Source organism: Ciona intestinalis, chromosome 1 (genome assembly GCF_000224145.3).
Source record: "Ciona intestinalis chromosome 1, KH, whole genome shotgun sequence".
Taxonomy (NCBI): domain Eukaryota; kingdom Metazoa; phylum Chordata; class Ascidiacea; order Phlebobranchia; family Cionidae; genus Ciona; species Ciona intestinalis.
Window position 1 is genome coordinate 5,929,821 of NC_020166.2, and position 25,438 is coordinate 5,955,258.

At 38.8% G+C, this 25,438-nt stretch overlaps 4 protein-coding genes across 5 annotated transcripts in view; 1 reads left to right on the plus strand and 3 right to left on the minus strand.

The window, feature by feature from the left end:
• The window catches only part of LOC100175113, a 29,866-nt gene extending 17,274 nt beyond the window's left edge, over positions 1-12,592 (minus strand). The window contains exons 1-2 of one of the 2 annotated variants that reach the window (XM_018814078.2): positions 12,498-12,592; positions 11,738-11,796 (exon numbers count right to left, since the gene is read on the minus strand). The gene's annotated coding sequence lies outside the window, so the exon portion shown is untranslated. Of the gene's footprint in view, positions 1-11,730; positions 11,797-12,497 lie in introns of both variants that reach the window. The other variant, XM_018814076.2, reaches the window with a different exon arrangement.
• Positions 12,592-16,163, minus strand: LOC108949294 (polypyrimidine tract-binding protein 1). The gene has a single exon (XM_018813633.2). The coding sequence runs from the start codon at positions 16,134-16,136 to the stop codon at positions 14,541-14,543; it is 1,596 nt and encodes a 531-aa protein (XP_018669178.1). The 5' UTR covers positions 16,137-16,163; the 3' UTR covers positions 12,592-14,540.
• LOC100185301 (RNA-binding protein 25-like) lies at positions 16,139-19,599 on the minus strand. The gene has a single exon (XM_002131648.4). It carries the CDS (start codon positions 19,527-19,529, stop codon positions 16,938-16,940), a length of 2,592 nt encoding a protein of 863 aa, XP_002131684.1. The 5' UTR covers positions 19,530-19,599; the 3' UTR covers positions 16,139-16,937.
• A 3,230-nt stretch (positions 19,600-22,829) lies between these two features.
• LOC108950129 (chitin-binding domain protein cbd-1-like) lies at positions 22,830-25,401 on the plus strand. The gene is made up of 9 exons (XM_026836815.1): positions 22,830-23,061; positions 23,128-23,217; positions 23,293-23,403; positions 23,680-23,781; positions 23,865-23,996; positions 24,294-24,455; positions 24,518-24,607; positions 25,084-25,191; positions 25,259-25,401. Exons 1-9 carry the CDS (start codon positions 22,986-22,988, stop codon positions 25,384-25,386), a joined length of 999 nt encoding a protein of 332 aa, XP_026692616.1. The 5' UTR covers positions 22,830-22,985; the 3' UTR covers positions 25,387-25,401.
• The last annotated feature ends 37 nt before the right edge of the window (positions 25,402-25,438 follow it).

Genomic DNA, 25,438 nt, shown 5'->3' on the forward strand with positions numbered 1-25,438 from the left:
CCATTGGTTTGGGTTAGAGGAAGTATTGTAAATAATGGCAATCAAGTTACGTTAACATACTTATGTCTAAAATATAAATAAACTGAGTTTGGAGATAGAATATGCCTTGAATGAGTCTGCACGAGTGCAGCTTTAGTTATATGCGATGAGGCAATGCATAACAAACGACAAAACTCGACGTCGAGGCAACGATTTCCTTCCTCGTAAATAGATAGCGAAGAGAAGAAGGCAATGTTGTTTTCGACAAGGTGCTACGAACTCACGAGGGTCACGCAAAATGAGAGGACAAAAGACATTTGGCGAAAAAGGGTCCACCAGCACAGTTGCGTTGCGTTTATTTGCTGTGCTTGCTTAATCTGATTACATTCGCGTGCACGAACAAAAAGGCTTTTTCTTGGAAATTTAATGCACCAAAAAAGTCCTAGCGTGATAACGATTTTGACCTATACATGAACAAGAAAACCATAATAACCATGAAAATTGACGGACGTTGCAGAGTTCTACATAACAATACCGCGTTATCGAAATATTGTAAATTATGTGTATGCCCCTCAAGGGGGTCGAACAATACATCGTAGTCATGATGAGAATTTTGATTTTGTTTAAAAACATCACTTCAGATCCAATGTTTCTACAAATGTTATATTCACGCAGGTCCGATTTTTTCATTTGGTTTTACGTTTGGTAAACACTTTTGTGGACGCTGTCACATGTAGCTCCGATAAAAATAACAAAACGATCGGTATTCCATATATTAAAAGTTTGTTTACACTAAACTGGCGTCTAAATCGACAGGGGGGGTCTGGAAGGCCTCAGCGGCATTCTAATGAAAACTTAATAGGTTCACGTTTGGGGCAGGACATGTTTTCAATCGCTGTCGTTCTGTGCAACCAGGGGACTCTGAGAGGAATTTACTAGGTTTCTAGAAGACAGCTGTGACTTAATTCCTCTGTGGTTTTGTATTTGCCAAACTGGTGCGCAGAGCCACAGGAGATCTTCAATAAGAAGATGGCAAGACAAAAACCATTAATTTTCACCACCACTGTCGGGTTCTAGCAACATAATATCCCTTTCTTTGTCGACAAAATGAGCTTTTAGGCAATAACACAGGTAAAACATCTTAAAATTCTTTTAAGGCCATCATCTGTCAAGTCGGAAAAGTCATTTTCCACTTAACTGGCCTCAGGCTAACACGGTACATGCAAACGAACCATCGTAGGTAATCTACATCATGTTCACGACCTTTTCAACCGAACGTTTGTATTATAAACGCGCGTTAACCTCTATTGTTTGTTGTGACCAATATAACGCACCTTGCGAAGAAAACCAGAGTGGGTCGAAAGGTATGGCATAAGGTGTTTTCGGTAACAGTTGCAGAGAATGCAGCTGACTATTACCGAGAATGAGCCCATTATGTTGTTGTGAAGCTGAGGAGAAAAACGCCATCCTTGTCTTATGACGAGAGCAGAAAAGAAACCAACGTAAACACCATTACTTATTAATCATAGAATTTTAGCGCAAGCGACTTATATTTTCGCATATCCTTCTCTTGACCACATCGTCGCTCAAACGCGAACTCCCAGAAGGCATTCTGGCTCAACAATTACTGTGTTTGTACGCTATAGGCGGGTATGTATACAAAGGTACTGGTCCTGTACTATGCAGTAGTCACAGGTGCTTTGCTTTAACCCGACAATATGACAGCAAATTCATTTAAGGTAACGCACGCTGATACCCAAAACACGGGTTGCACCGGCGCCCTTAAATGGGTTTACATGGGCAAAAACTCACTACGGTTCCAGTGGAACGCCGCCACGCTTTGTGTTCAGACGAACCACAACTTGAAGTAACAGAACCTGACTCTACGACCCGACAACGGAGGCTAGGTCAAGCATGGCAAGGAGCCTAGGCAAAGCATCTCAAGCCCGAAGTAAACAAGACTTGAGTAAAAACAAAGAGAGATAAGTCTTAGAAGCTTCGTTCCTATACGGCAAAACCCCCGTAAACACATTTTTGGGAAAAAGAAGAAATTGGAGACTCCGTATTTACAACTGCGGCCGAAACTCAAGTGTTGCGTAACCAAACGTAGGCAGTCGATTATGAGATGATCAAGTTACGCCTAAAAACATGGGTTCATGGTCGCAACGCAACTTAAACAACAACCTGCACACTATAGTTCATAAAACCTTATTACCTTCAGAAACGGGCGGGCCACTAAACCATCTATAAACGATATTCAAAAACACTTAAAAGGTTGTCGGGAAAATCGATGTGCCTTGGTTTCAAACAAACAGTTTTCGCAGTGGGGTCCCGGAACCAACAGTAAATCCGGATTTAACACACGGGGCCGGATAGAGACATTTTAAATACCATAGTTATATAAAAGTGGCAAAAGTAAAAAACTTCACGTATTAAGTTGAAAAATATTAGTAAAAAAGGACACAATTTACTTTTTACATATATTTATCAAGTTTATTTTGTTTTGAAAAACTCTGAAAATGAAAGAGTTTTTGAATATGCCACGTCGGATGAACACCGATTTGAAGCGGAACACACAGCTGCGTGACGAATATAGGACGCTGGTTTCGCTATAACTATTTAAAGAGGGTACGATTTCGAATGTTTAAGCGTTATATCAACATTAATAACGCCACCGTGCGAATTTAAAAACTAATCATTAACTGAGGCATAAAATGCAGGTCAAAGCTCATGGGCGGGACGCGGGAAAGAACGCTGTTACGTTGTCGGATTGGCTAATGTGCAAACCAGGCCAAGGGGCGTGTGTACACTGTACACCTGAGAAAAGATTGCATAGCGTACATAATCTTGCTTCCTTTTGCACCGCAACATACATATACGCTACCGCACTCCCGGTCATGTGAATGTTCAGAACCGGCATCCGACTCGTGCTTATCATAACGGTGGCGCTAATGTGTTCCGCTACGTAAGAAATTTCTGATTACATTTGCAATGCTGCAAAATCTATTCCACTTCGCGCGCTAGTTTGGTTGCAGCAGTAAACACGTTAACCTAATTTAAATGCAGAATTCAACGAGCTCTTTGCCGCAATCGTTTAAGCCGCGCTTCGGTTCATAGGCTTACGACCTTTGCAAACGCGTGGGTGACGTAAGTGGTCTTGCGCGAGCCCGATATGGCTGGTGATATGACTCATACTGCCCGCTGAATGCGGCGATAATTGACACTGGCTGCGGATCAGATCGGCAGTGAAGTGCTTAAGCGCTTTATACGAGGTATTAAAATATATATTAGTATCGAATCGCATGTAATTTGATCAAAAATGTTGCTTGGCTGCATGGTTTAATCCATTCACGATCTAATACCAATGCACAAACAAGATAATGTCTTTATACTGTGTCATTAAATAGCGATATTATTATTGGATGACAGAAAGTATAATACTGAAAATGTCTGCGCGTCACGTGAGCACACAGTTTAAATTATACACCCATCGCCTCGCCGTTCTTCATCGACAAAACCCTTGAGGTTTCTTTGTGGTAAAAAGTAATTTTGCTGACACGGCTAAATCGCAAACGAGCACTTCGGCGCAGTTCCTCTTATTGTCAGGGTTGAAGCAAACAAAGAACCGGGTCAGCTGATCGGGCTGCTGTTTTATTCACGATGTAAACACGGTGGCGTGAAACTTCGAGCCAAAAAGAGTGTTTAGACTAATGCTATTCACTAACGCTATCGCAGATTTTTACGGGAAAGCAACAAAATTCGCTCTACAGGAATCTGCTCGCTTCGACCGCGCACAGGTGCACCTCCATGGCAATATTGACATTGGCAGTTAACGATTTTATACAGTTAAATGAAATCACCACCAGGCTGTAATAACAAACCCATAGCTACCGAGTGCTTGGAAAGTAATTACCCAGCCAAGGGTCCGGGAAGCATTGGTAGAGAGAGTAATCGCTTTTCATTAACTACGTTTAAAACAACAATCGGTGCACGTAGATTCAGTAATAAATACAAATTGACGCTTTCGCTGAAGTGTTCCTTCACTACTAGCTTCAACGACAAGGGACTTGATTTAGACAAATGATTAATGATTTGACCAGCAGCTTTCGGCACACCCCTGCTGGTTTGTTTAGAATGTGCTAATAAACCTAAGGACAAAGTTCGAGCATAAAGTAAACGCTAGGTTCAAATGTCTAAAAATACCCCAACGCAAACAGCAATTTCGAGCCTGCTATCGCAATTTGAAGAGCAGAACAAAGAACATTTTGAAAGATATTGTCATGAAATGTTAAACAGGTCCGTGGGACTCGTGGCTTTTGGTAAATATCGATATTGATATTTCAAAAGAGATCGTTGGCGGTTGCCTGTTTGCTTGCACGCCAAACCAGGTTTCGGCAAATACACTGGGCGGGCATCTATTCAATTTTGGGTGTAACAACTACCATTTGACCAAGAGCGTGGCGGTAATTTCGGCACCCCCACAATTTATGAGTTACACAATGTAAATATTAAAGCACGCAGGACTGAATGTCACCGTTTAATAGTGTTTGTCGTGGACATGTAACGCAACAACTCGCCGTAAATCCCCGAAGTGATCAACAGTTCTGCGGCGTGGGTTGCCATGGCACACTGTCAATGTTAAATATTTAGAGACGGTCCCTTAACAATTCGTGTGAATCACAGTTGGAAGTCTGCACGACGGTGGTTGCTAACAGTCCCAAACCGACTTGTGTAATCACTCATCCGATTTTCAATCCCTCATTGGCGTCCAAACCATCACGATCACATTTGCGCTATTGTCGTTGAGATGTCGCGACTGAATTCCCCCGACTTTTGCCAAACAGCGGAGCGGGAGCTGCTATTGTATTCCGAGGAGTAAAGTCGCGTTTGGAAAGACGACGACGCGGCGAATTTGTGGCCACGAGAGCCCCGCTTGTCTACGCTTGGGTTGGATAAGGGAAACCGATTAGGTCTGTTTGTAATTAGATCGATGTTGGAAGGTGAATTCCATATTGTTCAGCCCACGCTTGTTGGTTAGTTGTGCTGACGAAGCCAGCGTGGGAACCTTTAAATAAATCAACAGTTACCTCACTAGACGGGAGAAATGACAGGTTGTGCCCAGTTGGTCCTCATGGAGAGCAATGAGACCATGTGCAAAATGTTCTTGTGTAATGCGGGAAACGAGTGAGGAGAAAACGTGATATGCAGGTGTGCAAAGTCTACAATGTAAATGAATGACAGAAGTTCCGACTGATAATTCTGCTAAACAATAAACAATATCCACTCCCTACACAAAGATCGATCGAGTTATTATTTGCATACAGGCGGAATAAACCAAACACTGACCATTTCGTGGAACCGTTAATAGTGTACTCACGGTGTGCACTTTTTAATGTAATCTCAGTTTAAACAACAAGCAAAGCCAAAGATAAGGAATTATAACGTTATGTCAACGGGAACCGCAGGTTAAGACACAACAAAACGGTAAAGCAAAGGTATCTCGTGCACGACCACCACAGGCTTTCGCATTGGATCGATAGAACTTGAGTTAAAACCGAGAAACTACTTTTGAGTTAAAACCGAGAATGAGTACACGAAATTCCGCTTGCGTTAGGCAATATAAACATTTTCAATGGTAAATAAACCTCGTCCGCTTGCGGTAAAACCTTGCATAACAAGAGAAATAATGAAGAAAGCAGGAGGAACTAATCGGTTCTGCGCAACTGTTTTCACATTTCTGTTTACCGGTATTATGTCCTGACAATGTAAAAACGTCCCTAATTTGATACTCCTTTAAATGGATTAAATACTGACGTGTTTTTAGACAAAGAGTGTACCGGCAACAACAACGATTATCGTCATCATATCCTCTGTCTTGGAGAAATTTACACCGAAGGTTTGACCCCGATAAATAAAACACTTTCGGTTGTGCCCTTAAAAGACGTAGATCTGGTTTGAAAGACGTAAGTCGCTAATTTTGGACCACTGCAACATCTTTCGTCTCCGTAAGACCGGGTTTCAAGGTAACCATGTAAGTCTAGCCACGACCGTTGTCCGAATCAGAGTTACATAGATACTTGTAACCAGATACATAAAGGAGTTGTGTGTGACTAACAGATGTAATACACAAATGACGTAAACTGAAATCGTGTATGACGCACTCTCTTCATTACATGATTAGAAATGAGGCAAAGGGAGGTTCCACACCGTTCGGTTCTCAATATACGGTTAACGACTGCGTCGTAAACTCGCAATATAGCAGCTTGTGCGTCATAATCGAATCTGTTCCCGAGCGAGTTCGAGTGAAACCACCGCAAATGTATTTTGCACATGACTGCTACGTATAGTCTGGTAACATGCGTAATACGAAAAGAGACTCACATGATAACCTGCGGTTAAACAACGGGCGCGTTTATAAATATAACTCCGGAAAAACCGCAGTATAAAAGTTTTCGCCAGAATTAGACCTAATAACTCGTTTCATACGTGCAGTGCTAAGAAACTGGTTATTTGAACCAATTTCCTGTTTTGTTGAAGTAATCCTAGGTTTCCATTTAAATAGACGGTGTATTGCCTTGAGAGAAATGGGTCGAACTATTTAATTAGCACCAGATGACGGTCCCTACCCTTTAACTTTAACTGCTGGTCTGTTTTTTTTGGAAATAGATTAGAAAATAAAACACACGTGTTATTTATACCAACACACGGATGTTTTAGCACGTTGTTAGCCAGTAGTGTCTACCTATATAGCGAAAAATTGAAAAAAATCTCCGTGGAGAATAACACACACTATAATTACCTTAATATTGTAAAGCAATTGTCCTAGGAAATTAACATGTAGGACAAAAAAATTAGCATGTAGCGCAAAAACGGGGGGTTGGTGGTTGGATTCGCTTTCTTGTTTCAACGTGAAACGAAACGCAAGTAGCTCATGTGCCCGTCTATATTTATTGTATTGTCCTGCGGATACATTACAATATTCACGCCGTCAGAGCGTGTACATTTTGAAAATATGAGTTCAGTTATAGTCTGGAGCACGTGGAAATCTGTGTGATCACGCGTGTGGTGTTTGGAACCAAGCAATAATCTATTGCAGAGCACGTGTGCGAGCGGCGCGGTTCGGGAAATCAGGTTACTGGTAACACGGTACTCTTTGAAATGAAACTAAACCATTATGAAACAGGAGACTGGGATATCTGCTTACCCGAGAAATTATGCATTGCCGGCATGTCTGCCAGGGGTACTCCTTGTGGTATGTGAAACAAAAAAAGAACGGCATACGGTACAATCAAAGAGTTAAAGGTCCGGAATGGCTTATGAATTACATAAACAATGCGCCTTTGTAAAACTGTGTAAATTAGCTTCGGAACAAAACCGACCGCCACCGACTTTGCCCTTTCTCTTAAATGTTTGCGTGTTTAGGTTGGCCAAAGTCCGTGTTTGAGTTGGGCAAAGTGGCTGATAAAACTCCTTCAGACTGATATAGGCTGAGTTGCACAAAGTTGACGCAAAGCAAACTGTTTTGTTGAATTGCTACCTCGGAAAGTCAAGTCCAACATATACGGTTGAAAAAACAAACACCGTTAAAAGCACAATGACATGCGCGATAATTTTATTACAACGGCTTCTGCGGGGGCTGACCAATTGAATTGTTTCTAATTTATAACCGCCTAGGGAGCACAACACAGGCAATTACAATTTAAGTAAATCAGCGACGATTGTCCCTCCATCAGAGCTATTAGACGGATAGCAATTTCATTCTTGTTAAAGTGATTCTAAGTTAATCTTCCCCTTTCGTTTAAAAAGGCAAATAAAACAGCCCAAGTTTTTAGCGGAAATCCGTTCATTACCAGAGAATAAGAAACAAACCGTTTGTTTACAGAGGTTTTTGGGGTATTCTTTATTGCTGCATTGCCAGGTTTGGTAAAACAAGAGTACAGACTCGATTTTAGAGTCACAATATATTATATTCAAATATGTTTTATTTAGGGCATATAAACGTCAAACAAACAAGTTTTTTTTCGTGCATACATCGACTCCAACTCGAAACAGAGCAATATTGTCGTTAATGAAAAACAAGGGTTCAATAAATGATTTACGCCAGGAAAAATAGAGACGAAGACTTCCCTTGTGAACCCTTTAGGGTCGTCAAGGGGAAAACGTATGCTCGTTGATGTGAATATCGTTGTTTACAGACCACTCATAAACAGGTCACATGCGTCATACGTGTGTAATCAAGGATCATATTAGTGTCACTTGCCACACGGTGCTGTTGTTTCACCAATCAGCCGTTGAATGAAAAGCACTTGGATGATAAAAGTAATGAGAAATTAAGGTGGATTAAAAGAAGGTTTGAAACAACAGTTAAAAGACTATACGTTGCAAATTAAGCCTTACGTCATGCTATTATATAATAAGGACTACTAACAATACAGGGTGCTCGTACAATTGAAGTGGTGACGCAGGCACGCTTGAAGGGGCTCACCAATAACAAGAAACAGTAATGACGCCAATCTGAGTCACACGAAATGGCGTATGAAATATAAGCATTTCACAAGCATACACAATTATGCAAGCGGGCAAAACAACCAATTGCCCTCCGTTGATATGTGTTTACCCATAAAACGATCCCGAAATTAACATTCGTGAACGTTTTGTCGGTAAACATAGCTTTAGTTACACGGACACTCAGCAAATTGGTCAACAATGATCTAACGCTCAAACCTAGGTCAACGACCACGTATATTGATGGCGTGATGTTTGGTTGGGATCAGTTATATAACATCCAGCGCTGACCTTTTGCAACGTCGAGCCCTCCGCTGAGAGCTGCTCTATACAAAGAAACCCGTTGAGCACGTGAATAGAGGGAAAGACGGGGCCGGTGCAAGTTAATTATTAATAAGCCGGTATCAGCTGTTCTCTATTTTCGTTAGCCGAAGCCTCGCTAATGTCGCACGGGACAATCGAAAACCAGTGGATTGAATTTTTAATTTAAACCCGACGACCCCGGTAACTTGAAGCAAATTGCGTTTGCGGGTGATAAAAAATGGGAAACGACCTCGGAGGCTCCGCTGTGCTAACAGATATGCGTATTTGTGGTTGGCACCAGGATTGCGTAGACATGTGCGAATAGTCAATGCTTCAGTATCGTGTTACGGAATACGGGTCTCAAGTAATAAAACAATCTGACGCTTTGTACCTGAAGCTTTGAAGCCAGATTCGTCCCATTCACCCGAATTGGACACAAAGGAAAGACTTCTCAGGTTGCTGGCTTGTGACGTAACACAGACAACACGTGACCATGTCGCCGTGAGAACTGAGTTCTATTTAAAAACTCACAGCTTTAAACATTTCATGATTTGGTATAATAAAAACAGGAGTCCCGACCTTTCATGATAACCACACTTGGTAAAACACATTTGACAAAAACCATGACTACATAACGTCGAACTGAAACGCAGTTGAACTCTGCGGTTTTACGACTTACCGGTTAAGGGAAGGTTAAGTAGAACATACAAGAGTGACACGGTACTCAAGTACACGACATTGCCTGAAAACTACTTTAGAAATACGGGATAAAAGCCGGTAGGAAAATCGAACTTCTTACCGCAGACGTTTCGGGCATGAAACCCCCGCGTTAGAGTTCGTGTAATGAACCTGAACAGCTGTGAAAAGTGCAACATACAGCAGTTACAGCTTATTCGCGGGGAACTCCAAGCCAAGCGTTTTGATGAACGCAAGGTCCCCATTGCGCGGCGAAATCGACGTCACAGAGGGCACTCAAACGGCAAGCAAGTAGTACCTGATTGGATTTATTGAAGGGGTAACGAGCAATCGAGAAGCATTACAGAACGAAGAGCACTTGGTGCGGTTGGATGACTCTTTTGTCATCGCTTTTGCAAACAAAGGGAGGGGGTAATTTTTTAAAACGTGCTCCAACGACTTAACATTTATGTTCAATAATTACTGCGCACCGCAGGACCATACAACAAAAACAATATTCGAAGTTGAGAAATTGTTACCTTTCATGCTATAGATAGTGTTTAGACATATATACGACAAAATTGGTCATTTTTGCAATTTTAAGCTAAGGTTTTTATGAATAAGTAAGGACGTGTCCTACTCAATACAGGGTAAGGATTGCTGGAAGTACATCAGTCACATAACTGCGAAAAGTCATGAAATGGGAATAGAAAATTAACGTACTGCTATTGGGAGGAAGTCGGTCTTTAGGCACCCGCTAGCGGCCATTTGTAATTTAAACATGGTACATTATCACGAATTTGCTTCCAATATTAAGAGTTCGCTTTCAATTAACAATAGAGAAATACTACAGTAGAGCAAAGGACACTTTTACGTAATACTGTGTAAACTGATCTAGCCATTTTCGACGCACGTGCCATCTGCTCTGCACTTCAAATGAATATAGGAAACACGTGAGCAGAGCCAGCCAACCAGATTGCGGTCAACAGGAACAATATAGAGAAGCTTCGAACCAGCATGTCATGTAAACATGAAAGCGAAAATCCCCAGTGCCTGATTTTGGGAAAATTGACATACATTTCTGGGAAAAATTTACGCTGTGACTGCTCGCTAATTAGCTAATAAGAAAAACGCATTGAGATACTACGAAGGTTTGAAGGGAGTATGTAAAGGGACGAATTTAATGCTCTTTTCCGCTGAATTAACAAAAAATATTCAATGTGGTTTGGGTCAGCTGAGTACGGTGGCGTGAGCTCGGTTCGAGTGATGAAACATCGGCATGAATACACTATTCATTTGGGCAGCGGGACTGTGATGATCAAGCAGTTAAAAGGATGCACTGGACGGGTTATAAAACGAACGCAGGAAATGGGCCTGAACCAATGCCGCGTTCAGCACAACATGGGTGCAGGATTTTGCAGCGGTGTCACAGCAAAAAGAGCAAAGCGGCACTGTTACGAGTGGTGTTCGTGGAATAATAGGCTGCAAACTCACATATAATATGCTGCGAATGCATATATAATAGGCTACAATTTACAAACTCATATAGGTCCGTTTCAGTAGTCTGAAAGACTTGGCAAAGGCTTTGAAACACGAGGTTTAGAAACCCCACAAAGGGCACAACACAATGCAATAATCGAGCTACTCATTTGCGCAGAATTATGGAGTTCAGGCAGCACGCTCGATCGCCCTACAAAACAAAATTTGAAAGCGGAAAACACGTGACGGGTGGCGTGATGGTCGAGTGTTTGAACACAATCGGTTGAATTACACAAGTGTCTAAATATTAAATACCAAATTACAAATCAAACTCCACAAAAAAGATTAATCAAGTGCTGCTGATAAAGCATGAAACTTAAATTGTTAAATGCATTGCCTGAAGAAATAATTAGAATGTCATACCTTAGCACGATTTATTAAATATATATTAGATTATTGTTTGTTAACGAACAGTTTAAAGGTAAACTATATCTGTATGCGGAAAACGTTACTGCTTACGCACAATAACAAACCGTCTCTTTAGCCCAGTTAAAAGATCATTATTACTCAACAGCGCCAACTAGCGGGCGAATTTGGAGAATATTTAAACCACATGCTAACGTGCGCGGTATAAGAGTTCAAAAATAAACACAGATCCTTTTAACCCAATTATTCCCATTTTCATTGCCACTACAAATGAAAAAATATAAGAAAACTTAACCTGTGGAATCTAAAAGTATTTGTTTATTGTGATTACAAAATAAATCTCGTTAAACACTGTTTACTCACCACTCACTGATTTTTTATGATAGGAGCTTCTATCTTCACATGAATAATGCAGATTTCAACTCGAACCTGTAGTTAAGTGTACGAATTGTCAATAACATATACAAATTAAGCCAAGTTTACTAGAAAGTAAAGATGTGGAATTTTTAGGTTAACACCCTGACTCGATATAATGTCTTTCCTGCACAACATGACACTTATGTATTATTATGTTAAAGGTAACATGCATATACAATATAGTATTATAAGTCAACCAAGGTTGGTTGCACATCAGGAGTAACTACTTCTACAATGGTAGCACATCAAGCTTATAATTCAGTATTCTTATAATCAAGTAATATTTTGAACTCAATGCTGCCACCATTCTGGGGGTGTGGCATTGGTCCACACACTTAGCAAATACTTTAACCCAGTAATGGAGATCAAACTTTAAAATGGAGGGAAGGCTGGAATAGTTAGACACCCATTTTTTATGAAACAAATCTAATTTATTGGTGCTTTGGTGGTAATGTTAAAATACAGAGTAAAATTCCAGAAAAAGCCTGCCTACTCCACCACTACAAGTTTGTCGCCTATGAACCCAGAAATCTCTGCTCTATTAAGTAATGTCCCAAACTATTATCTCTACATAAAAAATAAATAACCATCTACACAGTTACAAACACTGTGGAAGTTGGTGGCTATTAAGAAATAAAATATGCAACATTTATTTATACAACCTAAAATTGTGGTGGACTGTTTTAATTTGAAGGTATAAAAACTAAACATACCAAATATTCTTGACTTTTATTATCTTGATTTGCTTCCAGCTAACAGGTAGGCAGATCTGATAAAGGCATTTAGTCAAACACTTAAAACTACTACCTACATTCAAATTTGAGAACAAATGATAAACAAGGAACATACTTAAGCAACAGTTAAAATAGTTTTGCTGTTAAGACCAAACACTGGTTAACGAAAAAATGTAGTGGAGATAAAAAATAATAAGAGACTCTTTTCCAAGTTTTTCGATGCATGGAAAGAATGAAGAATGAGAGATTTTAAACTGAAAAGATAGAAGAGAAGACGTGCAATAACCAGCTTAGTACCCAGATGATCCATGGAGTGTATGGGATAAGGGTGGCTATTAATAGATGCCACTGATGTGTAGGAGCTGGGAGTTATACACGTGGCAATTTGGAAGTATTTACACGCGGCGAACAAGTAAACAAAAGTACAGCACTTGAAACATGTCATGGGGTCAAGTAGAACAGCTGTTTCGAGCACCACCAGCAAAGAGAGAAAGAACCAATACTTATGCAGACTTGTGAAAGGGATTGTTACATAATTTACGAATTCAGTACTATGTATGAGTCAATTAGAATATCAGAAAATAGTGTGAATCAATATACCCAGGTTTGAACATATAGTTAATGCAACGTATTTGAACAGTACTTATCATTCACACATGCATACATATATTTAATAATACATCAACACACATGCAACAGTTATGTAAGGTCTACAAAGATTGAACGGCAGTTTTTTAAACAAAGTTTTATAATATATACATGGCACAAATGCATCACAATGTGAGATTGATAGTATTATATAACAACAGAAATTTTGTATTTAAAAAAGTGATACACAGTTTTAATAATTGTAAATATCATGAACACCATAATTCGGAAATAAATTATGAAACCCTTTTACAGTTTTTCAATACTGTAAAAAAAGGTAACACAATCAATTTGTTAACTGATGTAAAACAAACAAATTAAAATCAATTTAACACCAATGTAACAAATTCTATAGTGTCCTGTTTGGGATATCTTGGGTTCAATTAAAATCCAGCCATTAATTTTAAAAAACCAATAAAAAGCTTTTAAGGCAATTTTTGCCTAAATTGTTTAGTTGGTGATGTGTTACTATTTAATGTGTTACTTGTTTAGTATACTACTTTTTAAATAACCAAGCATTTATTTATATGCTGCATTATGGTGTGCCACATAGACAAAAATACACAAATTCTGGGAAACAAAATTTTCAAGGCATTGTTGAAAATCCCGCAATGGGAAAAGACAAAGTAAAGATAAAAAAATAAAATGTTGACAGCGAGAAAATACGATACAAAACGCAGTGGTAGATGGTTGATCTTGGATAATGATAAAATAGTTTTTATTTAGTTTCAGCAGGGATAAGGACGAGGTGTAATTTATAAGAGAAATAACATGCAGCAGCAACTCATAAAAGGCTGCATGATTTGTACGGTACTAGGTCATGTTTGCATTATGTATACGTAAAAAAAAGTAATTTGCAGTTGTAATGGTGATTGCTACAGCACATGAAGAGTATTTTAACAAATTATGAATGTTATTTTAACAAACACATTCTTATCCAAACCAAGCCACATGTAAATTTGCAATTATATACAATGGATCAAAGCATCTGTTAATTTTTGGAATGGAATGTGTAAACAAAGATTTAATGGGATATTTTTATATGAATTAATTTTTTTAGGAATGTTGGCTTCAAAACAAAAGATTAAGAACAAAATAACTGCATGGACAAGGAATGCTTTGGTTAAAAGAATGCGCAATTTACTAAAGTACATATCTAGGTAATGATAACTAAGAGTCCGTCTGTTGCACCACACCAAACACTATCATGCTTCTACAATGTCACATTCCGAATAAATCCAATCTGTTTTATCAACAGCTGTCGTTTTTGTTTTCAGTGTAGCAAATTGTCACCGACATGACAACGTTACCCATGCATGCCATGTCAGGCAGCGTTGGTACTGATTATATCACTAAACAGCAAAAGTTAAGCAGCTAAATTTGGCTCTTGGAAAAGGAGACACGAAGATGGTTAGTATCGGAGAGACGGAAGTTGTGCATCATCACAAGAGATTTCACCGCCTCCTCCACGGTAGACATCTGAATCAAGGCCATTTTTCTGTCTTTGGCAAAGAACTTGAACCCGTGCACTTTGCCAAAGGCCGCAAAACTGTCCTTTAAAAACTCTTCTGTCACGTCATTGGGAATATTGGACAAGTGCAACACTTCTGAAGGTGGATATATGTTCTGAAAATTCTTTGAACCTGGCTTTTTGAATCGATGAAGAGGTGAATTGGAGAAGTCTTGTGTAAGGTTTCCTATATCTTGTCCCTCACGTGGCATTTGCACCTGGCTGTGCTTCGAGGTCACTACCTGCAAGGAATTGCCGAACAATTTGACACCGTGAAGATGCTTCATGGCAACATGCGCTTGCGTGTTATCGTTCATCTGGATAAGGGCGTTGCTCTTTCTCTGGAACATTATCTTAACTCTGATCACATCACCATACACCCCAAACAACGTGAAGAGTATCTGTGGTGATATCATATCTTCATTCAGGTTTGACACATGTAGCACAGACGTGCCACTACTGGGCATGCTGCTGCTTGTGCTTCCACCACTGTTGATCAAATTGGCGAGCTGTGCAGCAACTGCTGCGTTGTTGATCGCACTTCTTGAGCTAACAGCATTAGACAGTGTGTTGAGTTGAGATTGCTGCAAGGCGGCAGCAATGCTTGCTGCGGCATTATTAGAGTATGGTGTGGGCATGAGACCAGCAGAGCTTGACAGTATGGACTGCAAAGATGAAGGCGGGTTGTTGAGAATTGAACTTTCACCAGATGGTAAATCATTGCGGGTGTAGTCTCTACTTTTATCGTTATTGTATTTTACATTGAGTGCTGGAAGTTTGCTGTACTCAATTCGTAATGTGCAACAACCGTTGTATATATTCTGGCCGTCCAAAGACAGTTTAGCAGTTTGAGACTGAATAGCATCACCCATTTGCAAAAGTGCCTGGAACTGATTGTTCTTTGTAAAAGTGATTGTCTTTAGTACCACCCCAAACTTTGTAAAAATAGTGTGCAAGACATCTAAAGTGATGGGATAAAGCATATTCTCAACTACTACCCTTAAAACATGATTTGGTCCGCCTTCTGTTTGCTGCATTGCCTGCAAAACTGCTTGGGCCTTAACTTGATTTGGTGAGCTATCGGTCTTAAGCTCTTTGTGGTTTGAATATTGAACATAGAGCACCCGCTGTCTAATGGTTGGTGGACTTATAGCACATTCATTCACCATCTCTCTTGCTACTTCGGAGTTTTCCATTTCAAGAAAAGCTTGGTTCTTACCTTTTAACATAAGCAAGTTTGTGACTTTACCAAAGCTAAGGCCGAGTTGAATCACTTCTTGCTCTGACACATCACTTGGTAAACTTCGAATGTGAATAACTTTCGAGACTTGGTCGCTGTTTATTCGATCAGTTCGAATCTTTTTTGCACCATTATTTATAGAGCCAGAAGTAAAGCATGCAAGGTCTTCGTTTATTCTTTTAGATCCACTAGAACTACTCAGCATTTCCATTACTATCATTTCTACATAAGAAAAAAGGAATCAAATTAGTATTTACAACACAAGGTACTGTCAGATAGCTTTACCAATATCCCAGAGGCAGCAAGGAGTAATAACACATACAAAACGTTGTGTAACGTCACCAAAAACCAATTTGTAAATCATATAAAATATTTCACATTATGTGTTGCAACAAAACTTGACAGTTACTAACATTGAAATGAGTTCAATAAATTGATCATTGGAACTTTTAAAATAAACTTCATAATTTGGACATGATATATGTTTTCATCATTAATTTGTGTGGTTTCTGTGGTGGATTTAAAGTTTTGAAATCAGCGACATGACTCATGAGTATATTAAAAAAAAGCATGTAAAAGGTCCATGCAGACCCCAGAATGTTCCTTGCTGCAGCTATAAGTACAAAACAGTTTTACAATAAGCAAAGCAGGGATAAACATAAGTGGTCACGCAACTTAAAGGGTTAACCTGTATGAAAAATGACAATAGGTATAACAGTAAGTCAATTACAAATACAACGCTAATTTAAACCAAAATGATTGAAAACTTTAAAGACTTTGCTTTCGTGCGGGCATTGACTGCAGATGTGTATGACAGTTTAAAGAATTATTTAAATTTTGACATCGTTACTACCTTACTTAAAAATTAGAGATAGCAAACAAAACAGTAGTATGCAAATTTGTTTTCATTAAATGCACAATTACCTAAACATGTATCATGAGCAACAGCATATCTTTGGCTAATTGCCTCCTTAATAATTAAAAATAAGGGTAACCTAAAATGCCTTTTGCCCGAAAGATGTTATTTTGTTAGGCCTTCCTTTTTTGCTTCAGTTTCGTATATAAGAAGTCTCCACATTTTCACGACAAATACTTCGGCTTCGTCGTCCAATACCATAGAAATGTCCTCTAAAATTTTATCGGGGTTACTTTTGGTCATGATTTTACTGCAGATGAATTCAACAAGGGTGGGTTCTTCCTCCCCAATGTATTCCATAATCTTTTTCGTAATCCATGGCTGTATCCTCTTTTCCATCAAGGTAGAGTCCACCATGGACCAGTCCAATGTGTAATCAAATAAATCATCTTTCTTTGTTGGAATGCGCTCAATCAGAGCTCTTATCATCTTGCGTTTCTGCTCATCTTGTTTCTTTTCTTCTTCGACCTGCTTTGCACTGTTGACGGCTTTACGTTCCTCATCGGTGTATTGTAAGGGAACAAGCTTCCTCTTTCGTGGGAGTTCATCTTCTTCTTCATCTTGGTTGAAAACATCAGAAACAGTAAGCTTCTTCCGCTTGTTAGTTGCAGTCGTAAGTATTTGTGGGTTGGGAGACAACTTGCGTGCAGCTTCGTCTACCTTAGGAGCAGGATTAATCGTAACCTGGGGCATGCTAAGCGGGGCAGCTGCTGGAGATGGTACGGATGAAAACTCCATTTTTTGGGCTGGGTCCGAACTCTCTTTCACATCAGCAAATATCGGAGACTTAGCAATTGGAATTAGGGTGGGTTTGGAAACTGCTTCAGTTTTTACTTCATTCATTGAAGCAAACATTCGCTTTTCTGGAGCTGCTTCTTTACCTTTCTTTTTGGGTTTCTGTTCGGATTCGCTGTCACTGGAGTCAGAATCACTCTTGTCGGACTCATTTGAATTTGAATCTTCGTCATCAGATGAGGAAGCAGAAGAAGACTGAGCATTGTCCACTGGAATTTCTTCAAATGATTTAGAAGGTGGGGTATCAGGTTGAAGCAATGGTTCCCAAATATTTTCAGTTTCTTTTATAACTTTGGCGATTGCGGTATCAGGTTCAGGGTGGTGTTCTTCAATGAGACGTTTACGTAAAGCATCAATTTCATCCTGCTCTTTTTTTCGGTCCCGTTCATCAGCATCCTGTTCTCGCTCATATTCTCGCTGTCGTTTGGTCAAAGCACTTCCCATGTAATATTTGCTATCACTGCGATCATCATCATAGTCTGCTAAAAACTCACGAAGCCGCTTTGCTTCACGAATTAGTTCTTTTCTCTGTTGAATCTCTTTTTCATCGCGTTTTTCAAGATCTCTGTTTCTTCTTCTTTCCCGACCTTCAAATGCATTTAGTCTAGCTTGATAAGCTGCCTCTTTTTCTCGAATTTTTCTTTCCAGACGTCTCTGCTCATGTAGTTCTGAATCTTCATCATTATCATCAACTCTCCGGCGAGTGATAGGACTCCCGGGACTCCGTCGGCGAGGAGGGGGACTTCTGGATTTTCGTGGCGTTCTTCTTGGTGGAGATCTTCTTGGGATTGGAGATCTTGTTCTTCGTCGACGAGGTGGGGAAGATTGTCGGGAAATCTCCCGTCTTCTTGGGGAGCGACTTCTGGTACGATGAATCTGTCTTCTTGAAGGACTTTCGTTGCGCTGGCTTCTCTCGCGATGGCGATCACGAGGTTCTCTGTCATGATCTCTGTCTTTATGGCGTTTGTCAGAATCTTTATCTTTGTGCACTCTATCCTTTTGGTGCCTTTCTTCCTGAATTTTCTGTGTCTCTCGGAATGATCTGATTTCTTTACTTATAAAGTTTTTCTGTTCTTCTTCCAGTTCAAGTTCTTTAAGATTCTCTTCAACATTTTGAGATTCTCTTACAGTTGGATACTCTCGCTTGTGCTGTTGTAATGCTTCCGGCTTTTCCAGGACTAAATCTGGTTTGGCAGTGTTCAGTTCACCTGCATATTCAATAAGTAGAACTTCGATGGCTGAACGAGCATCAGCTACACCAGTTGGCTCAACAAGCGAACCGTCTTCATTTTTATCTTCAATCCCTTTCAGCTTTTTCCACTCATCAATCAATTCCTGTGTTTTAGCATCAACCTTTACAAGCAACTTTTTATCACCAAGTTGAAAGTCATGTAAAATACAAATCGCTCTTAGGGCTGATTCTGGGTCACGATATTCGCAAAACCCAAAAGCTTGCAGCTTGCCTGATGCCCCCTGCACCCGCTTCCATGTGTAAACAGAACCACATTTCATGAGTATCTGTCTTATTAATGCATCGGATGCTCTGTCAGAAATGTTTCCAACAAAAACAGTTATTGAAGGGTCCGTATCACTTCCATTTTCAGCAGATGTAGCATCTGCAGATTTGTCTTCATTTGTAGATGAATCCACTGGTGTTTGAAGTACAGGCGGTGCTTGAATAGTGGGCGACTTAATCCAAATTTGCTGATTAGTCTGTACCAACTGAGTAGGTCTTGCAACCATCATTGGCTGTGCAGTAATTATGGGCTGCATTACCGGCCTCACCATTACTTGAGAAACAGGTACTGGAGCCATTTGCACCATCATTGCACCAGAGGGAACCGTGCTTGTTGTATACACTGAACGTGGAATTTGGAGTGGTACTCCTGGTGGAAATGACATCTTTACACAAAAATGTACCTAAATTGATATTAAATTTTAACTACACTACCAGACTCGAAAAATTGAGTCTAAATATCTAGTAAAGAAGCGCATTTTGCCTACAAGTTTAGTAAACAATATAGGTAGAATAAAAGCAATATGTTCTACTAAATGACTAATATGTGACAGACGTGTGGGCAAAGTTGCGGAGCAGGTGGGCGTCCACCTGTCGTACTCGAACTCTGAACTGTGGCTACCTCCATGTGTCCTAAACTCTGGTACTCGCACCTTGCTCAACATGATCAGACTCTTATATGGCAAGATACCAGTCTGCAAAGTATGGCAGTTCCTGAAATATCTCGCGCGTGCAAGAGGGTTATTTTTCGCAAGCGCGCGTGCTATCATTAAAAAACGCCGTGCAAACCATGTACATTTCCAAGCCACAATAGGAAATCCTACTTAGTTTAATACGTATTTTGTTCATTGTTTAATTAATTGGCGTGTGTGGGACAAATTATGGCGTGCATAACCAAAAGTTTGTAAAAAAATCGCTTGTGAACCTGCCATACTCTGCAGTACTGCAGACTGGGCAAAATGTAAGAAACAAAATTTTACATGAAGAGAGTTTCAGCATTGTAACACTATAGGGAATAGTTTCTTATCGTTGTCCTAATATTACATTGTTATAACAAGGGTCATAGGAAACGCTCAAAGCACAAATATTGAAATAATCACGTTCCGTCAGCTGTTATTATTAGTATAAACTTTTTATGCATTCAGTGAAATGGGGATAAACTATAATACTAAAATCTGTACTCAAAGCATAGTTAACCGCTTTAGACGTATATTAAAGTTAATCTTAAACAGAGAAATCCAATCAACGCACGGCAGCGTAAGAAATCGAAACATTAAGAACGGTACAGAATTAAATTTCCTGAATGGCATACCTAAGCCTGGCTATTAAATACACACAGTATAGTACACCAAACGATTGGTCCTATCTGTCTTGTTTGTCAATATAAATAACATACAAAGCAACACAATTTTATCAATACAACCGCGCACGCCGAAACGTCATTAAATCGCGCCATCTTAAGGACGATACGCCTCATTGATTTTTCATGTCGTGTAATAGAAATGGTATTTAAATCAGATTCAAGCTTAGGATATAAGCTTTGGTTTAATCTAAGTCAATAGAGAGTATTTTCTATCGTCTTTAGGTTCGATAAACCGCAAAATAGATATAAATTTTGCTAAAAAAATATAAAACGTTTAAAAAATCAATAGTAAAACAGTCATTACCAGACTCTGGTCATTACAAAATACACAATATTGTATTACACAAAGTAACATGCGGTGGTACAGTACTTTCACATCGTGACCGAAGAGACGAGATAAGTTTCATTCATTCATTCATTCATTTACAGTACATCTGCAACTCCGCAACCGCTCGAGCAAAGAGTCAATGAAACAACTTTGTCTCTGCTCGAGCTAACCGTATATATATTATTGCTTCAAAATAACACTATTTTAAATCTTTACGTCGTTTGTCAAACGGAAGCTGCAATGTGCAACTTTTTGTAAATTAGGGAAGGTGGGAAACGGGTTCACACGTACCTTTTTGGGGTTTATACATGCAAATTTCTATTGACCAGCAGTGCACGGCCTACTAGAGATATATCTCCAGTGATATTTCTAGTAGGCCGTGGCCGGTGTCGTGATATATTTGTTCTGACCGTTAAATTTGTATCGGGCGCTAATGCTCACGCGCCCCAACGCTACCTGCGCATGCGAAACAATACGAAGTCCACTGAAATGGAAAACGTTCCGCATAAAATCATTATCAAATACATTTTACATCGTTCCAAGAAACATTCTTCTATCTATACTGTTGGCGTCGCTATGTCTGATTATTATTATGTTAGACATATTGCCGTGTCGATAATTAGACTACTAGTAACCAAAAAACTCCCAAATCAGTTCACACCCGCCTCCTGTTAGTATTGTTCTATTTTCTCAAGCAAAGACAAAGAATATAGTTCGCATTTAGCATTGCTTACTTTGGATCAACTGAGGCAAATACTTAGTCTGTATTTTAAGCAGGATTTTAATCGATTTTACAATGCTTGTTTATTTATGTTATGATTCCCGAAATTTAATAGTTTGCTAGTTTGAATCATCAAGGGTCAATATGGCTTTAATTAGGGTTAAAAAAATTAAAAACACAATGTTTAAAAATAAATATTTATAGCTTACATGGCAAAGAAAGCGACACAGTCGGTTAATTTCGGTAGGTTAACTATATAAGCTGCAGAATACTATTAATGTAAAAATGTTTTTAATTTTTTCTTCCATTTTCCCCCACATTGTATAGTTTTATATGTTTTTATTGCCAAATTTTGTTGTGTTTGTTTTTAAGTCAATAATTTATACCTCAGGGGTAATTTAAACATAACAACTGGTATAATGACAAGATAATATATAAAAACTATATTTAAGTGGCTTATGTGCGAAAAACGGTGTAGCAATACTCAATAATATACCGTATGGGTAACCCTTTAAAAATATAGCACCTTAGCGGAAGGGCAGGAAAATAGTGTTTAAATTTGATGGGTGAATCTTTTATTAATTATAATTAACAAGGATTTAAACTATCCTGCTTATACTGTCTGTTTTTGAATTTGTAAAATCACACATGCATTGTGCGAATCGCTAAATAACCCCTTGTGTATCTTAATATAGTAGAGTGGGGAAGATGGGACACCCTTCCTTCTATTTTCCCGTCCCATTTGGTAGTAAACAAAAACATTCAAAACATTTTAAAATCGTATTCTCATGACTACCATAGACTGACGTTGTTAAATATTTAAAATACAATCAGAATATTTGATATTATTTGCTAGATCCGACCCGTCTTTTTTCACTCTAATATATATTATTGGATTGTTGTTAATTAATAAATAAAGTATGTGATAGTACTAATTCGTGGTATCGGCCATAAAACGTCATATATTTCGATTTTGGAGATATTGTGCAATGCGTGCTTGAGTGCCCCGTCTACCCCCACTCCACTATATGTATTTACTACCTACCCGTGTAACCTTGATATAAAATATTAAGAGTTTGAAGTAGCAGAGTAGACACGACTCCGCAAACAGTACAACGCTGTAAATTATATATTTAAACGTGCGGTCCATATAGATCAAATTAAGAGGTATATGTTTGCCGGTGTAACACATCTTAAACCCCCCCCCCCGCGTTATTAAGTTTGTTTAATATGTCGCAACGTTTATTTCAACTTAGCGGGAGTACATTACACAAAACAACGTTTTGTTGGACTAACTGATGTGCAAATATTTTCTTAGTCTGTTTTATGTATCGTTTGCATGCTGATGAAAACAAGTTCAAGTTAAGAAACGAATATATATCAACAACAAGTACATTTAAAAGGGAATTATTTGTCGGGCAGCAAGTGTCATGGCAGTTTATGAGCTACGAGTTTTGCTGTGCTTCGGGATTATTTTATTTCAAATCGAAACCTGCCTGTGTCAAGGTATAATAATCGTAGAGACAGTTTACTTTAGACAGACAACAATATAAAGGATGTGTTTGGTTGCAGACACAGATTGCTACGATAATGGGACTCCAATATCAACAGGTCCTACAGCAATTGAAGGGGAGTGCGAGTTCTATTATATGTGTTCCAACGGTAGGGCGGTGTTAAATTAATATAACAATTTTTAAATTGGTATAATGCCGTAAACAAAAAATGCTTATACAACAGGTCAGCTTATTGAGATGTCGTGTGGGGAAGGCCTCGCTTTCAATCCAGAGATTTCAAATTGCGACAGGATCCAAAATGTAAACGGGTGCCGTGATTTGGATGGAACAGCAGGTAAAAAGTAGGAAGATTTTGTTAGGTTGGGGAAGATGGAACATATTTCCATTTTCTCGTTCCATTTAGTAAACAAAGAGCATTTAAAGAAATGAGCATGACTTCCATAGACCATTGTTATTTGTTTAAAACACAGTCAGGAGTTTTATATATTGTGTGCTTAAGGTGTCCTATCTACCCTCACCCTACTTTATTTATTATATAATTAGGACATATTTTAATTGTTTTAAGTGGCTCCACAAATAAAACCTATGAGACAATATGTTGTATACGTAGGTGCGACCGACTACTATTGCTACGACGAGCAGGGAAATTTCGTTGATAAATTGCCATTTCCAAAACCTGGAACGTGCGACACTTACTACGAATGCTCATACGGTCAGCTGGGCTCTAATTTGTTTCACAAATTGTTAATTGCAATCATTTAAACTTAAAAAGTTTTAATAATTGTACGTATTCAGGACAATTAACGGAGCGGAAATGTGTCCCTGGTCTAATATTTAATCCAGTAAGCATGGCATGCGATTACCCAACAGATCCTCCAACTTGCATTCCAAGCGCAACGACAATTTTTCCAGATGCTAATGAAAATCGTAAGTCGTATAGGGTGCACCAAATTAATAAATAGTAACATCAATTTAGATATAGTACAGTTTCATTGTTCGTGTATTTATTAATACCAACGGACTTTTAAAGTCGCGGGGCAAACGCGGTATATATAATTCTGAGAACATTCTATGTTTACTGATATATAGGACGAAAAAAGCAAATGAAACTTTACCACCCTATAGTGTATTGTGAGTGATAACACACAAAATTAAAACTTGTACGGCGACTATTTGCAAGAGATTATAATATGTTTGCTTTAAATATATATTATATGTCAACAGCGTCGGCAACAATTTTGCCCAAATCAACCACAAGGCAAGATATAACTCAACAATCCACCACAAGTCTTGATACTTCGTCTCAACCACCAACGACCTACTTGCCAACTACAACAGTAAAATCAACTACATACACTATATTGACATCAACAATTAATTCACAAGGTACATATATAAAGATACAGAAACTTAAGACTTAATATTGAGCGGTCCATTTGAAAACACAGAACAAGATTGTTATGAAAATGGAATTCCGATTTCAAAAGGTCCGACCGCCATTGAAGGAGAATGCGAATTCTTTTACATGTGTTCAAACGGTATTTCCCATATCTTACCATTCAGTATAGTAGGTGGGGTAAGTTGAAACATTGGGCAAGTTGGTACACCTTTAAAATCTGCTTTTATGGTTATATGTTTGATGATATACAAAAACGTATATGTTTCAGTATTATTCGTTGGTATATTCTCACCATACAACTATGCGCGTTATTAAGTATGATCACCAATAAAAGTATGATAGAACAAATTAATGTGATCAACCTGAAACTGTCGTATATTTTAATTTTTAAATATTGATATATATGTTAGGTGTTATATCATACCCAAACCCTATTACGTATTCAAACAACAGAATAGTTTTACATATTATCGACCCTTAAAACGTTCGTTAGCTCGTTAATTTCATGGTACTTAAAACTAATCTATGTATATTTAACAAACCTAAACCAACAAAGCAGCATCTGCGCATTTGCGGAAGCTTCTTGTATTTAATTTCACAACCGTTGTTGTGCAGGACAACGTACCGAAATATCATGCGGAGAGGGTCTTGCATTTAATCCAGAAATTTTAGTTTGTGATAACATACAAAATGTACCAGGATGCCGAGACATGGACGGAACAGGTGTGAAACAAACAAAATGCGTTAAAATATGCATTTTGTCCGATTCTTATTTTTCGGTGCTGTGCAGGTGCATCAGACTATTATTGCTTCGACAAGGATGGGAACTTTGTCTACAAAGAACCATTTCTAAAACCTGGAAGCTGTGACACGTATTACCAGTGTTTGAACGGTATATCAATTGTGTATGCTATATGAAGCATAATACAAATGCCAATATTGAAAAATATAAATAATGCATTAATCGCTT

What these genes read in the sequence shown, in the direction of transcription:
- LOC108949294 (XM_018813633.2), bottom strand. Translation starts at nt 16,136, where the DNA reads ATGATAGTAATGGAAATGCTGAGTAGTTCTAGTGGATCTAAAAGAATA.
- LOC100185301 (XM_002131648.4), bottom strand. Translation starts at nt 19,529, where the DNA reads ATGTCATTTCCACCAGGAGTACCACTCCAAATTCCACGTTCAGTGTAT.
- LOC108950129 (XM_026836815.1), top strand. Translation starts at nt 22,986, where the DNA reads ATGGCAGTTTATGAGCTACGAGTTTTGCTGTGCTTCGGGATTATTTTA. An exon ending in CTATTATATGTGTTCCAACG is followed by an intron (nt 23,218 to 23,292) that starts GTAGGGCGGTGT and finishes CTTATACAACAG; the next exon opens with GTCAGCTTATTGAGATGTCG. An exon ending in CCGAGACATGGACGGAACAG is followed by an intron (nt 25,192 to 25,258) that starts GTGTGAAACAAA and finishes GGTGCTGTGCAG; the next exon opens with GTGCATCAGACTATTATTGC.